General features: G+C 44.4%; 1 protein-coding gene across 3 annotated transcripts in view; it reads right to left on the reverse strand.

The window, feature by feature from the left end:
* Positions 1-1,240: 1,240 nt before the first annotated feature.
* The window catches only part of THSD1 (thrombospondin type 1 domain containing 1), a 28,920-nt gene continuing 13,187 nt past the window's right edge, over positions 1,241-16,973 (reverse strand). For 2 of the 3 annotated variants that reach the window (XM_051780414.1, XM_051780415.1), the window contains exons 4-5: positions 9,498-9,656; positions 1,241-5,196 (exon numbers count right to left, since the gene is read on the reverse strand). In XM_051780414.1, coding sequence (XP_051636374.1) covers positions 3,821-5,196; positions 9,498-9,656 — 1,535 coding nt within the window. In that variant the 3' untranslated portion in view covers positions 1,241-3,820. The remainder of the gene's footprint in view (positions 5,197-9,497; positions 9,657-16,973) is intronic. The other variant, XM_051780416.1, reaches the window with a different exon arrangement.

Here is a 16,973-nt window from a genome sequence, read left to right on the forward strand (position 1 = left end):
AGGTAATTGAGAGGGTCTGCAAGGTAAGTTTAATTTCCATGGCTAAAGCTGTCCAGGAGACAATGCAGAGACATGTGGTGAAGGTTAAGTATAAAATTTGGTTTGGTTACTCTGCTTTGTCGAGAGGTAAACCCTGTTCTCACTGCTTCCTAGACATCCCAGTGATTATTACAAATGTGAACACTGGAGTGCAGTGGGCAGCACTCTAGGGAGCCATGTTCCTAAAGTCTGTGCCCTTCACAAGACTGCAGCCCCACCCTTTTCCCAAGTATACCCACTTGGAATGAAATGTGCACCTACCTGTCTGAAATGAGGTTGCCCTTGTGAAGAAAGAGCTGCAAAGAGCTAGCACTTGCTATTTCCCTTCTGATCTATACTTCTGTGTTTTACTAGGGTAAAATCTTAGTGCAAGGTTGTAACTGCATGTTGGGAACATAAGAAATGACTTTGCACAGATTATAATTGTGTGGCCACTGATGAAGTGCTGAGGGCACTAAGGATGGCTTTTGTCTACATTGAAGACCCAGAGAAATGTGAGTGAAATCAGTTAATGCCTTCTGGCCAGTGATGCTAAATCCCATTTTTCAGTAGAGGGCTAAGGAAACAGGGTAAAGATTAGAGACCGCAGAAACTACAGCACTGAAGGGACAACATTAGCAATTTCACAGTTCATTAAGCAGCCAATAACCCATCTGATAATGAAGTATCAAGCTGGAAATAAAGTCAGCAGGGCTTAGTCAGACAACTGCCACCTGGTCAAGTTCCCCAGTGAGTGAGCAATGAGCGATGTAAAGTCCAGACTATGGAGCCTGTTTCCCTCTATGTCAGTATGGAAAGGCAGGCGTTATTGTTGGACTGCCTTCAGCCAGCATCAATGTTATGGTGCTTTTTCTGTCTCTGAGAGAGAAAGAGGGGACAAGGTATGACAAGCTGGGAGGGAAGGGGTCTGCCTCGTTGTCTTTGTAAAATGTACCTAAGCACATTTAATGCATTACAGGAGCTGTTCTGAAGACAGCCCAACACTGGGAAGTTTGCAGGAAGCAGCATCTGATTTAGAGCAACACTCCTCCTTCTCTGCCCTCCTGTGGCACAGGGGACCCCCTTGGAGATGCAGAGGTCACAGGGCTTTGTGCTGGAGCCTTAAGCTCCCACAGCAAACTCCAGGAAGCATTTCAGAACCCCCTTTATCTCAATAAACAGGGTAAAATGCCACTAGCTGAGTACTTATTTGATCTGAAGGCTACTGCCAAGCTCAAATCACTCCCACTAAAGGTTAGGGGAATGCTTGCTGAATGTTGCTGTGCTGTACATTTGATCTCCTGTTTCTCCAGGGTTTCCCATGCTGAGAGGCTCAACAAAGCTTAAAAGATACTGTAGCCCTGCAGCTCCAAGTCTGACAGATCTCTGCTTCAGGGTGAATGTGCTTCATACTGCAAAGTTTACCTTATTACAGGGGTGGTGAGTAACCTGAGCAGCAATTGCTTCAGAGGTTTGATTTCCAGCTCATTTAAGTCAATTTAAAGACTCATTACATTTGACTGCCTTTGGATAACTCTTCAAGCGTGGACACGTTCTTACATGCTTTAAACAGCATTTCAAGCTGACAGATTGTGGGAACGCATAGCCAGTACAAATGCCATGCTGGGCCAAAGGCTGAACACCAATGTGCCCTGTTGGCACAGCTCCCAGCTCCTCTGGGAAAGAGGGAGCTCACATCACCCTGCAAGTCGGATCTGCTACTCCAGCAGCAGCTTCAAAACTTCACCCATCAAAAAGGCCATTCAAACAGCCAGGTTTGATTCTGGTGGCCAAATGCTGAGAGTCTTTTTGCTCCTAGGTTGTCACAGCAAGTGACACTGTGTGCCTGTCAAACTACCTGTGCATGCTTTGGACACTTCAGTGGGGTGCCATAACTGGCAGCTGACACACGGTGATGCTGCTCTTCCTTTAAAATTGCTGTTGCTTTGTGGTGGGGGGGAGGAGGGGGGAAGTGTGGGATTGGGAAACCTATCTTTCTGCCCAGAAAGCCCATTTTGAGAAAGATAGCACCTCCTTCCAGAGAACAGAGCACATGCTAATTTTTCCTTCACACCCACAAGGCACATTAAAGGGCATGTAGGGTTGGGCTCCTTATGGGAGAACTGATTTAAGACTGATCACCTAAGATTTAAGATTTAGTCCACCGCCTAAATCTGTCTTCTCTCATACCTACCTCCATGAGCAGCACCTCCTCTTTTCTTGCTTTTGCCCACTAGCATCACCTTGCTCTTTGCAAGTCCCTGGAGAGACAGTTATCCCAACAAATGGCAAGCAAAGTCTCTAAGTCATTCTTTCTGGCCTGAGCCCTGGCTCTGTTGTTAACCAGGTTTCCAACCCAACTCTGAATACTTGCAGCAACATATAATGGCAAATTTGTGATCTCTAGTTTTAAAGCACAACAGATAAACAACAGATGGTTGTTGTACTTCACTGTTACTGCTCTCTACAACTACCTGAAAGGAGCTTGTAGCAAGGTGGGGGTCCGCCTCTTCTCCCAAGTAACAAGTCACGGGACCACAGGAAAAGGCCTCATATTGTGCCAGGGAAGGTTTAGATTGGATATGAGAAAAAAATTCTTCACTGAAAGGGTGGTCAGGCGTTGGAACAGGCTGCCCAGGGAAGTGGTGGAATCACGGTCTCTGGAAGTGTTCAAAAAGCATGTGGATGTGGCACTTGGTGATATGGTTTAGTGGTAAACATGGTGTTGTTACATTAATGGTTGAACTTGATGATTTTAGAGGTCTTTTCCAACCTAAATGATTCTATGAGTCTGTAAGATTCTCTGTGAATCACCAGATGTTGTCATTTTATTTTTAATTTTTGTTAACATAACAGGTATTAACCAAATAATCTTGTTGTTTGCTGGTTTTGTTCTTAATTTATTTTGATCTTGCTGTAGTAGTATTGTTGTCAATATATTTACATTTAAAAAAATTAATAAAGGAAAGGATAATTATGGAAAGGATGCATGATTCAACAGTTCTCAGTGCTTTTTACAGGTAACATTCTGCAGTAACATTTCTGCAAGGACTAAAATCTGATCATCTGTTTTCTTTGCCCTCCCTGTAGCATGCCTTTTCCAAAAATTTCTTGCAAATATCTGTACATCATTGTTTTCCTGGCATAAATATTGACAGAAAGAAAATATCAAAGTCTTGAATGATGAAAAATGCCTCCTCAATTTTAAATTCACTCCAAGTATTCAGCATCAATTGTTTGCACTTCCATGCAACCCGCTAAAAAACCCTCACCAGAGGACTTATTTGAGCAACTACAGCAGTTCAATGACGCTAACCAGAAAAATGATAAAAACTGCTCACCACTAGAAGTTTGTCCTTTCTAAATGGGAAATCATTCATTAATCATGGCAGATGGTTGAGGATGCTGTACAATGGATGCCTCAGTATGTCACAGTCTACTAGTACAGAGTCCACAAGGTGTGAAAGGCTAGATCAGTGGCACTCATCATCTTTGATTCATGAAACATGACCGCTTTAGGCAATAAAATCTATTGGCTATTCCTGGGTCATGTCTTCACTAACATGTGCTTTCCCAGTGTATTTTGTGTGTATTGTACACACATGCATACAAAAAAATACTATATGAAAGCACTTTTCAGTAATTAGAAAGGAATATGTTCCCACAAACCAGATCAGGGGCATTATTCCCTCCTGCTCCATGTGAAGGTAACGTGATTCCTGTTGCTTCTTCTACCAGAAGCCAACTGATCCTGCAGATTCTCTACCACGCATGCCCCTCCTGCAGGGCCGCAATGAGTCACTCAGATCACCAGCTTCTCAATGCTTAGAGTACTTGTTTCATCTTCTTCATTTGAACCAAAATACCCAGGGAGGTCAATCATCTGCTGCTCTGCCTCTGTTAAGCCAAAAGTACTATTATCATAAAAGGCAAACTCAGGGTCCAAGGGGAAGCTCTGGCACTTGTCCCTACGGTGCTGGGCAGGGCTTACACTCAGGCCTCTCTGGGAATTATCTTTGCCATTTGAGCCTGTTTCTTTCCGCCACATGCCTCTGGGGTTAGGTGAAGGGCCCCTCTTACTTCGGCTGGGCTCAGGTTTTTCAGCTGCCTTCTCCTGACCAGCAGGCTGGCGGTCAGTGATCAGGTCCAGCTTCCTCACTGGAGGACCTGCCCTGTGGTGGGACTTTGTGCCATGGCCCTGTGGTTCACACCCCAGTACAGTGTTGTGGGGCTGATCCAGCTTTTCACATGCTGGATTAGCATTTCTGGATTTTGGCCGTGTCCTGTCCTCCAAGCTCTGGTCCCATGTCCTGGTCCTGGAGTTGTAGAGAGGAGTCTGTCGGGGTGTGAGAGTGGACATGCTTCTCTCTCTGAAAGGCCTGGCCTTTTTAGTTTCATGGAAACTGGCTGTTCTTCTAAACTGTGAGTTTCTGTGACAGCCCCTCTCGGGCAAGTCTGCTCTGTTATCCTGGTGCTTGAAATGAGCTCTTCTTACTAGGGTTTGGGTAGGGCTCACTGCAGGATTGGCCTGTGAGAACGGAAAATCCAGCCTGGGGTGAGAGCTTTCCCCCAGGAATTTGTGCTGACTGGCTGGCTGGTCCAGAAATGGAGATTTGATCCGAAATTTGTTTGCTGCTACCTCCTCTTGGCTTTCCTGGCTCAGGGGAAGCATCGTGGTGGCACCAACAACTGTGTCCGTGAGAGGATTCTGAGAGACATGGTACACCTTAGTGGTCTCCGTCAGGCCTTTCTTCTTCATCTCTTTCAGCTGCTGTTGTGCCAGGCGGTAGCTGAAAATTGGAGGGATTATTTTTTGGGCATTTGGCTGCAAGTTTTCACTTCCAGAGGCATCATCTTCTTGGGCAAATTGGAGGCTTCGCCTGTAGGTCAGAGGAATGTTAACAAGGGCACCCCCTCCTTCAGCAAAGCTGTCCCGCTGCTTGTTGCCTTGACAAATGTTCTCCTCGTCGGAGTTTTTCCGGAAGCCAGGGGAATGGACAGAGTTTCGTCGGACAGCGGTACTGCATTTCTGAGCTCTGCAGAGCTTCCTCCAGAGGGTGATGAGAATGGTGGTAAAGATGATAAACAAGCATACAGAGATACCTGTGATGGTAACTATATTATCTGCTTTCCGGTTCTCTCCTGGCTGGACAGGAGGCGCGGTGGGAGGCTTGACAGCTGTAAGAGAGAGCACACATGACTGTCAGAGTTGCACTGGCATCAGCATTTTGGTACTGTTACTACAAGGAAAAAATAAGCAATTAATACAGTACAGGAAGTTGTCTGCCATTAAAATTTGCTCACTGGAGATGACTTACTACTGATGACTTCAAACTGGCCCAAAAATATCTTACTTTAAACCAAGGTGCCCATGGACCTTTTAAATGCAGCCATTACTTTTTCCTGTTTTGCCAGTTCCATAAGGCATTCCTAAATAAGTGTAAAATGGGATAACTCTATTTGCCCTTCTTTATTAAGTACTTTAAGATTCGCTGATAAAAAGTGCCATAAAACAGGAAAAAAATAATTCAACCGAGGCTAGGACTTCAGGTATCACTTTATTTTTAGGTGAGCTTAAGTGGATGTGAGAATTGGAACGAGTTTGAAGAGCAGAGAGGCAGCACTAGCAGAGACAGTGTAACTTTTCTAAGCATTCTTCTGAGGGTGCTTCTTCCACCACTGTCTGGTGCCATAGCACCAGAGGGCAAAAACTGAACATGTCACAGCAAGCTCTTAACTGAAAAGGCCATTGCTCTGGTGTCCCTAGCATTCTAGGACTGACACACTGCAAACTTTTCTTCACTGAGAGGGTGCCAGCCACTGGAACAGGCTCCCCAGGGAAACTGTCATAGCACTAAGCCTGCCAGAGTTCAAGGACCGCCTGGATGATGCTCTTAAATCATATGGTTTAGCTTTAGGTAGTCCTGTGAGGACAGGAAGTTAGACTCAATGATCCTTATAGGTCACTTCCAACTTGAGATATTTTATGATTCTAACCTGTAATGAGAACATTTCAGAGCTGTCCACATCCCTGTTTAAACCTCTCACCAGCCCATTGCTCCACATTACAGATGGCCGAACCAATAAGAAACTAATGATTCTTTTTTGAATGAGGTCTCTAGGATTTCAGGTGCAGCCTTAAGCAGAATACAGCATGGTTGAAAGCAGATTAATTAGTCCAGCAGTTAATTTTAGTATCTGTTAGCACTCCCCAATTTTTTGGGGTCAGACATCAGCTCTGTAAAGCCACGAAAATGTTGGAGAGCAAGGCTGGTCAGTCGTACTTGACAAGAGCTGGCCATAAAGCTGTGAACTCAAACTGAACCACTGAACCACCCTGCCCTAGTCTCTTGCTTTATCCAGAAGCCAAAGCCAAGTGATAGACAGTGAGTTGTAAAACTTGGCAGGTGCTCCTGCCTGCACCACAGTGACTGCCCAGGCATAGGAAATGCAATTGCAGAATAATGAGGAGTAGACACCACATACTTCCCATAATTCAGAAAAAAAAATATTCAACGGCAAGCTGGTAGTGCAGCTTTTAGGTGTGCAGGACCTATGCACCGATAAACACAGGCCAGAAAGTCTCAGGCTGCTAAAAACAGACATGCAGGGTGCTGGGTTAGGCAGGAGGTCCATTTCTTTGACTCAGGGCTACCTGACATCCCCAAGCCCTTTAAAAAATCCTGCCAATGAATAAACTTTGATCTTTGTGTCACTCTGAGAGCTTGAAAGCAGCTTAAAGAACAAGACTGATGAATCTTTTAGGAGGATCTCTAAAACTTGCATTCAGCCCAATGCTACCATGCCAGAGCCCAGAGCACTGCTGTTCTGGAGGCTTGATCACGGAGTGAACAAGCTGACCTCAGGAAAGAAAGCAGGACCAGCATTTGGTCTGTTAACTCAAGCAGAGCAATTCATTCGTTTCTCATCCTTCTCTCAGTCCTGTTGCTCACCGTTGTTTTCCAAATACTCTCTTCTCCATTTGTAATGCACACTGTGCTGCATCATTTGGAGCAGACAGCTAATAGCTTAGCAAACGACGAGGTTCAAAACAGGACTTAGTCGCTGTGGATTGCCTCTCTGCACCTCATCTTCCCCTGCCCCTACACTCTGCTGGTCTCACTCATTCAGCCATTTGCTCCATCTGCTGGACTAACGACTGCAGAGTTATGCTGAAAACAAAGCCTGTCTGCTTTGTAAAGCTGCAGATAGCAGAGGTGGGAAGGGTCAAACTCCCAGCTTGAGATCAGGAGCAGATGAACACTGCAAAGTCACATTGTCAAGTCACTTCTCAAGCAACCTAAGATTCAATGGGATGAAATCATATAGGTGTTTCTGTAAAGGAAGCTGGGAGCTGGAGGATTAGAAACCATGTGCAAATGAAAAGCGAAGTTTTTCCTCCAGATGATTCCACAGGGTACAGATGCAGGCCTCCTGTGCATTTGATTTTATATATATATATATAAACCCTCTTTATTAACCCAGAGACCTCACTGGAATTTGAGGATTGTCCAGACCTGCTGAGTGCTGTCATACTGTAACTCAAAGCAGACTGCCACAGGCCTGTGAACTGTGCATGCACAGGAGGTTGACCTCTCTGGCAACCATCACATACCTTGCACAGTTGCACACCTGCATGGGAAGACCGACACCTCTGAGAAGGACCAGAGAGGCAGGTCACCTCTGTGCATGTAAAGCAAGGTGCACACACAAATCATGTGCCCAGCACATGCTCTGCACACACAGACCCCCTCTCTGGGGAGCTCTGTGCACCAAGACTACTCTCTGAGCTCCAGAGGAGGGCTGTGAAACTGGCTGGCAAGGAGCCAAACCAAATTATGTACTCACAGACATACCTCTCCAGCAGGTTACAGGAGGCATGGAATAGCACAGCTCAACATCAGCTTTAGAAAAACACTAACCACCCGCTGCATTTTGATGGTGACATTACTGCCGACAGCAGTCTGATAGAGTTTGGCATAGGGAAAAAACTAGTTCTAAAGCAGGACATTAGTTTTAAGCTGGGGCCCAAAACATCTGAGTTGTTCCTCTCTGCTTGAACTTACAGCTTTACAAAATAAGCAAACCCACATGGCCAGCATTTTCAAGTCACTAAAAACATCAGGCCTGTTAAAACATTCCAAGTGCTGCACAAACACTGACAAAACGCAATCCCTGGCTTGATGGAATATAATTTTTAGTATTTTCCCTTCACCCAAACTTTTGTTCAATACAACCCATTTCTTAAAAGTGCTCCACAACACATTTCAGTCCCACCTGTATACTTCTGAGGCCTTCGTCCTCAGACACCTTGAGGCTGGTTCAAGCCAACACCTCCATTAAAAACGTAGTCCTGCCCTCTTCTTGCTCCAGCTACACATTCTCTCCCCCTGCTGTCCTTCCCTTTTCAGTGGCACAAGCATTGCAGTGGCCACATGCTAAACAATTTCCCCACATCCCCAAACTGTCTATTTTTTAACTGGCTCCATTCCAGTTCTCCACACTGCACTTGTGCAAGCAGAAGGAAGTACATGCAAGCAGCCAAAGCAAAGGGTAAGGCATTGCTCACTATTTAATATCTTAAAATACCTTTTAAATTACAGCCTGAGAGCCCAGGAGCCTGCACAGTTCCTGGGCACCTTTCCTTCCCCATCCCTGCACCCTTGGCACCTGTGGGACACAAAAGCATGGGAGCTTGTAGATCAACTTTCTGAGATGGATCTCTGGGGACCCTTGGCATCAGCACACTCTTTTTCAGCAGGGAGTTTTCAAGAAGCAGAAATTCTGCATGAACTGAGCACCAGCACCCTGCTAAAAGGAGCACTTCTCATACCCCTCATGGTAACTATAAGCACCTGACTATGGTGCTGGCACAGCCTCATCCATCCTCACTGGAGGCTGTGCAGCTGCTGGAACACCGCTCTTGTCTTACAGGAGGTTCAGATCTCTTGTAACTTCACCAACTTGCCACTCACCAGCAGCGGCCAGCCTGCAATATCATGGACCGACAGCAGTGACAGGCTGGTGCACAGACAGTCCTGGCACTGCCACCTCAAAAAACTCACAGAATGGGAATCTCACACCACAGGTCACCGCTAGAACCAGTATTCTTTTTAACAGACTTTTTAATAGATTCCCACTGCCTGGAGTGGCTTTCACTACTGAACATGTTCTGCTAGTCCCAAGATCTCTCAGAGCTTCTTCGCCCTCTGGCCATGATGGAGATTTTAAACTGCTTCCATGGCACCCACAGCATTCAGAAATCTTATGCCTTGGAGCATTATCTCCAGCTGTCCCACAAACGCATGGAGGCTTCCACTCTACTCCATCAAGCACAAGAATGTGACAGCCCCCTGAATCAACGTGACTGGAGGAGAGAGCAGATGTTTCTGTTTGACACAGCCCTTCTAACAACAGGCCCTTTGCTTTTGCCAGGGCAGTCATGCGACCAGGGGGAAGAGGACAGCAGAGGTACGTACACGCACACTCCTCCAGCGAACACAGGGAAGCCTCCCTCGGTGATCCAGCGCAGCCTGGGTTTGCTGGCGAGGAGGTGAGGCACTCTCGGAAGCGCTCCCGGATGCCATCCCCACAGGTGACACTGCAAGGGCTCCAGGGCTGCCACGGGCTCCATGCTTCTACAAATAAAAAAGCTCACAGCAATGAGGAGTGTGTCTGCATCCTTACCTTTAAAGACACAGCCATTTGTCTTCTTTTTTAAGAAAAACAGCAATAACTAACTAAAAAATGCAAACAGCAAGACCAAAAGAGCACACAGCATCCAGAACCTGCTCCTGTTCCCATCAGAGTCTGGGCCAAAGCTTCCACTTGTTGTTTTCCTTTTTTCACCCCAAGCCCCAGCCTGCAACACAGTGGTCAGTCAACTGGCAAGCAAGTTCTGCCTGGAACAATAGCAAAAGGAAATGAATCCACAGACCTTTGGAGTGGGCTGGTAATTTATATATTAATCCAATTCCTGCCTGACAAACAGTGCATTTACAGCAGGATAACTTCATTGACCTAAGTATAGTTACTGTTGATTTATATGACTGTGACAGGAGGATAAGCCTACAAAGCCTAATGAAATGGCAACGTTGCTTTTTCTCTTTATTATCTTCTCAGCACATGAACATGTTATTGAATCATTTATTTGACAGTTTGCAGGTCTCTTTGGTTTATTGCTTATGGTTACGCAATTAACTCAAGATGAAATTTTGCATGTGCACTTATTTCTAGTGGAGGTTCTAATATTACCTTGAACATTATCATTTTTAATGCGTAATAAAATCCCTCTTTTTCTTAAGACTACATTCTCATCCAATGTTCAACACTCAAACTTTATAGCAGTAAGAAACCAGAGAGAGAAAGGAGGGACCATTCCTACCCATTTCAGACAGCTGTGACACTGAAGCAGCATCACAACTTTAAATTCCAAACTAATGCACGAGTTCAGGTACAATTTTAAAGAACAAAATCCCAGGGGACCCTGCTATGGCTCAGTTGACTTGGTGGTCTAGTTTTGAAATCTGGCAGGAAAAAAAAAATAGACTACTTTAGTCCATTTCACTGCTCGCAGATTAAGTAGAAAAATATCTGAATAACATTTTTTTTAAAAGTAGATCAGGTTTGTTCAAGTTTGCTCTTTTAAATAATTTATGGTGCTGCTACTGCCAACACAGGCCATGATTTTTAATTTTAGTACTGCTGCTAACATGCCCCTAAGCCCTTGACCAAGTTACGATGCTACAGGACTAGACAGTGTTGCATGACTGAAAATGGCTTTATGATTTCATGTTATATTGGTTGCTGCACAGTTCATAGTGTGTTATTATTTTTAAGTATCTCTAACAAAACTAAATACAGCTGTGTTTCAATAAACATGAAATTTTAACTGCTTTGGGCCCTGTCCTACACATTTTTGTGAGCATGCCAGTATGAGTAATGTTAGTGCGAGCGGCCCGACAGCACCAGCAGGGCTGCTCTCCCGTGTGCAGGTACTCACCTGCACTGCAGGACGGGGCACCAACGTGTTGAGCTTACACTTGTGCTGTCAGCCAAGGCTGCAAAGCAGGTGTGGGCACATACTCAAGAACATTTGTGTCCATGCACGTTCCAGTGCATTTGCCTCACCTAATCCACAGTGGAGATGGGCATGGTGAGACACCCTGGTGGTGCTGTGGTTTTAAGCTCACACAACACCAAATGACCTTCCCAGCTGTTTGCCACTGATTCCACTACCCTACTGTGATATCTGTGATCCCATGTTGTATTTCACTTGTGGTCTTCACACACCTCTCTGCTTTCACCCTTCTGTCTCAACTGGGGAGCTGCTACACCAGGGGAGAGGAGCCCAAAAGCAGGCTGAGCTTTCACACTCCTCCTCCAGTTTGCAGCCATGCCAGTTCCTTGTAAAGTGCAAAACGAAGCAAGATGGTTGGTGATGTCATGAGAAAAAGGAATCAGAGGATGTCAAGGAGGAGGGAACAGAGGAAGTCTTCTGGGGTAAGGAGCCCCACAAAGGTACAGGTTCTGGACAGTTTGCAAAATCACATCAATTAGCAAGCAAAGCTATTAGTGAGGGCAGCAAGAAAAAAATGTTGATAATTAGTAGTCAGTCAAGCACTCATTGATCCCTCCTCAAAAAAGGACTTCATGGTATTACGTTATTTTGGGATCTCACAACACTTTTCTTCATATCAGTATGAAGGACTCCAGCAGTGTCCCTCACCACTGGCAGAGGGGCTAGTTGGAGAAGGACCTACATCCTTGCAGACTACTTTGTGTGAGCAGCTTGGTGAATTCCTGCCAAAATTTCCAGTGTGTGAGCTAACTCATTTCCCTCTCTCCACATTCCCTGCTTGCTTAAACGTCTGTTAATTAGAGTCAGATATAGAGCCGGACTCAGAAAGATTCTGGTTCCCTCCAGTGCTAACCCTGGTGATAGTGGAGGGTGCTCGGCAGTCTCCACATTGATGCCTGTGGGTTCCAACATACAAGAACACTTAGCAGGAGTAATTTTTTCACATTGACGTCAAACCTAAGATGTGCCCATTGCTCCCAGGCACTTTTCACTGACTTGGGCTTTGGCTAAAGGCACAGAGTTCCTTAGCAAAAACACTTGGCATCCATAATTTTGGGGCTAAGAAATGTGCCTTAAGCAATAGGAGAGCAAGAAATGCTCCAGCTGCAATGAAAAATGGGAGATTTAAACTTCTGCAACTTGCTCTGCAACTTCCTGCAATTACCAGAATGTAAAAGAAAATGAAACATAGTTTATTCTCCCCCAAGGAAACAAATGATTAACCTCCATTTAAGATAAACAGATTGAAAGTGCCAGGGGGAAAACCAGAAGGTATGCACTGCAAACAAGCTCTAATAAGCGTGAACTTTTTTCACATACAATTGAGGAATCAATTATCAAGGTGAAGACTGATAAGTTAGTTTGAAACAGCTGACAGTTGGCAGGTCTGCCAACATAAAAGATACATGCAATTAACTGTGTTAATTGTTGCTCTGCATAAACATCTCCCCTCAAATTTCTGTGCTCATAAGACTTTGTGCATGCAGTGCTATCCATCAGCATAGTCAGCAAGGGACACTCAGCATCATCCCTCCAGCCTGATGCACGTGATAGTCCTATGCACTTCAACAAGGCCAGTGATACGGGACAAAACCACTGATTATTTACAAGTTCACGTAAACATCTACGCTAACCTGGGGAATTGCAAACTATTTTTGGAAGCTGAGATCAGTTTACGTGCATTATATGGGTGTTTGGACAAGATCTTGGAAAACACCTCTCTCAGCCTTCCATGGAGATGAAGCCTGGGTAGACTGAAACGGTGGCATGTTCCAACAAGTTACTAATTTGGACAATGAAAGGACAAAGATCTCTTTAAAGGAAGAAAACGTAGACTCCGCCTGGGAAAACTACAGTCTTTTCCCCACAAATAGGCATGTTTAAGAATTGTAGAGGCACAGCCTAAAAATTATTTTTTCCAGAAGCTAAGAGCTCAGTGACTCTGTAACATCTGATTTATTCCTAATGTGTAGAGATGAAGCATTAACTGACACAGAAGTGGATGGGGTACAAACCAGCCCATTCCCAGATCCCCTGCATTTGCCTGTTTCTAAATAAATGCAAGCCAGGTGCAGATTTAGGCTGTAGAGCTAATTGCTTCCCAGACAAGCAGGTCTGATTCATACAGTTTTATTCAGGGAACAAAAATTTGATGGAAGTTGTATGCCCCTATCTAACCCCCAGATATCCCACTTACTCCTCTCCTCCCTTACAGACCACTTTTCCCTTCAGAAGGTCTTCCCCTGACTTCCTCTTTCCCTTTTCTGGCAACAGCTGCATTTCTTATGCCCTGTTGACATACTGATAGTTTCTCTGACAGCTAGCAAAAGTCAGATGAACAAAATTCATCTCTGCTGTAGGCAAGTGCAAGAGACTTCACTGGGAGTCACACTAAAGTTGAAATTGGTCTCCGGAGTGTAACCAAGAACTGGAAAAGAAAGTTAATTAACAGCAAAAATTTGAAGGAAATATGCCTTTTTCTATGCTTTAGCGTTACTGAATAATTTTATCCCTCTCATCACAAATGTTTCAAGTAGGATACAGGCTAGGACACGGAACATCCTTCTAAGGAGTGCAGAAGTCTCACTGCTGGGACACTTAAAACCCAGATGAGCAAAGCACAGGATAAAGCATTGAAAAGAATGAGCCTGCAATTCATCTGCTGCTGGGTAAGATGGTCTAACAGACAACCAAATAATTGGGTCAAACACTAGGAAAAAAACAGCTGCATGACTAAGTCACCTGTGTCAAACAGTGAAGAGCCCACTGAGATGAATTAAGTGACTCACATCTCATTGTTAATTTTTTCACAGGTTCTCCATTTAGAGTCTACAGAAAGTTGCACAAGTGCTGGCTCATGTTTAATGGATGTATTCCCCACCTTTAATAGATATATTCACAGTCTTAGATAGCACTAGGTTTCTTGTGACACTCGTTCTGAGGCTGATGGCCTGGGCTGGGAGACCTGCTGCCCTGGCCTGGTCAGGGCCACCGGGAGCTTTCTCCTTCCTGCTTCAAGCACAAGCCAGATTCCTGTTCCAAAAGGCTGTACTAAACCTGGCTGGGATGAGGAGTAAAGAGCAGGATTGACAAAGGATCAGGAATATAACTGATGTCTGATATATGGAAAATACATGTGGCAAAATATCTTCTTTTATCTCATCCTTTGTGGTTTGGATGAAGATAATTTTAATAATTTAGGAACTTTGATATTTTACAACACAATATCTCTTCTTCAAAACAATGGAGCATACGCTAAAATGAAGTAAGAACTGGCTGAGTGACAGATTGGATATGCAACTGTCAACAGAAAACCATCACCGAGTGAGAATCCATTTGGAGAGATTCCAAAGGGATTAGTATAAGGTCCAATGCTTCCCTAGTTGACATGAAAATAAATATAAAACCATTACTGAGAAAATATGTCACTCCTGTAATGACAAAAGTAGATAGTGCAGTTGTGTGGAGCACCATAGGGTACTGGCTAAGTTAGGATAATTCAAACAAAATAGACCATAAATCAGCAGAATGAAAAATGTAGGAAGAAGGAATGCAAATTGCACCTGCAGGATGGTGGACTACATACACAAAAACAGTGCAAGAGGAGTTTAGAGGGTGAAAGTTATGGCAAATTTACCTAATGCAATTGGTGGAATGAAAGCAGAGGTAGGGGTAGGGGGAGTGCTACTGCTCAAACAGCATCAGTGAGGAGGGACAGATGAATACAGCACCCAAAGCTAGTACCCTGGACATCAAATAAAAGTGAGTATTTAAAATAACAGAAAGGGAGCCAAAGAGAATCAATAAACTAATCAAATCCTGAAGAAATGTCTTCGAATTAAAGACTCAATCTTTTCAGTTTATCTCAGTACACTGAGATAATCTGGAAGGACTGAGATGACCTGGATGTGCAAACGTCTTCATGAAGGGAAGACAGTGGATGGGAAACAGCTATCAGAAAGCAACAGAGTAAAAGCCAGTCACCAGAGGATGAAGCAAGATGAGCTTCAGTTATGAAACACAGTTTCCCTTTTCAAAGAATAAATAAATCAGAGCACAAGATTGAGAAAAATTACCATAAAAGTACCTGTTTTGTGGTGTCTTCAATAAAAAACTGGATAACTCTTGGGACTCAACACCAGGGTAACTGAATAAAAATGAGGGCCTGTGCTGCACAGAAGCCCAGACTAGGGTATTTATCACTTCTCCTTGCCTTAAACTGAGTTCAAGAAGTCCAAAGCAGAGAATAAGATACTTGAGGCGAGGTGTCTGTTGTGTAGCAGTCTCATGTTTTACTAAGGGGTCTGGGTCTATGGAGGCCACTGCACAGTGCCCTGCAGCAGAGTGAGAGGGCTCAGGAGTGCACTTTCCAAAGGATCCAGGAGGCAGATAGCCAGCACAGGCAGCGCAGGTTCACTCTGTCTATCGTGGCTTCAGGCTGATGTGCCCCTCCCAGAACACCCCACTCTTTTCAAATGCCGCCTGCAGGCTTTGAAGTCTCACAGATACAGACAAGAAGTCAGATGTGCTGCAGTCTAATTAATTTCAGGTTGACATTTTATTTATGACTACATGGTGTGGTTTTGCTTTCATCGGCTTTATAGAGTTGATATTCTTATTGTGGCAGCTATTGACTTAACTCTGCTCTTCACAGGCATAGCCTGATTCTTTCGACTGTAGCTGTAAGGATGATGCTATTGGGGAACCCAAGGAAACAGAGCAGATTGCAGGAAGCCATTCCTTAATGCGGATCTCATCAATTAAAACAATTAAATACTGGGCACAGAAATATATCTATATTATATGCTAGGTATTTATCTGTTAGGGCAATTATGCAGATCATATCAGTGTAACATACCACCCAAGCACAGAGGAAAAATTAAAATTGTCTCTTCCTTTTTCCTTGAGAATTATCTCCATTACGAAAATAATATGTTTTTATTTTTAGATAGACTTTTCTGTGCCAAAGGAAGAGGGAGACTGCCAACAGAGAATGCAGATGGGAAGTTAAGATGAAGGGAACTAGGTACTGAGTTTGGCATGTGTTGAAAATAGAGGTCATTTTTAGTACAGAGTGCCAATTAAATAGCTAACAGCTTTAGAATTTGTGAAAGAGTACCAAGTAAGACCACATGAAGCTATGAACCTAATTAAGGTAGGCTGTGTCTGCACTGTGTGCTCTGGAGCATGTCCTACACTCTAGGTCTCCTCATGATGCCTCTCAGATACCTGCCCATGAAGTGCAATGACCATTTTTTGGCTAGAGTTCCTGCACTTCCTTTTCAGGGAGACCAGGCCGGGGAGGTGAGGAAAATGGCACACATCTCAAACCTTTCAACCCACTCTTTGAAGTGTACAGATGGGAAAGACTGATTTGTTACCTATAGACACAAGCCTGCTCCAAATGGGAACATTTACTTTTACATTCCATGGTGCAGGCACGACAACCTAACCCAACCCAATCCCAATTACCTTGTGCACATACAGCCCACCCCTCACTCTGGTTGCCTTTCACAAATGAGCGATGAGAAGGATATTTAGCTCATCTGCTTCCTCTGCCATGCAACTGTGATTCATAGACTCTGTCAAACCATGGACTGCCACCTCTGATGCTACAGCTGCATGAGATATAAAAATAGAATGGATAGAAAGGTTTTAAACAGGTCTGAGGAATGGGCTCAAGCTCTGCCTGTGTACTTAACTGTGATCCCTCCTGACCATGATCATTCATACTCTTGGGCACAGTTATGGCTTCTGCCAGCGAGCATTCTACCATGTTTGACCATGGTCCAGGGGACTAAATGGACCACAGACTATCCCCAGCTGGCAGCTTGTATGATTCTAATCTTTCCTCTAAGGAAAATTTTAGCTATAT

Source organism: Manacus candei, unplaced genomic scaffold (genome assembly GCF_025592945.1).
Source record: "Manacus candei isolate 608988 ecotype Guabito, Panama unplaced genomic scaffold, ASM2559294v1 h1tg000014l, whole genome shotgun sequence".
Taxonomy (NCBI): Eukaryota; Metazoa; Chordata; class Aves; order Passeriformes; family Pipridae; genus Manacus; species Manacus candei.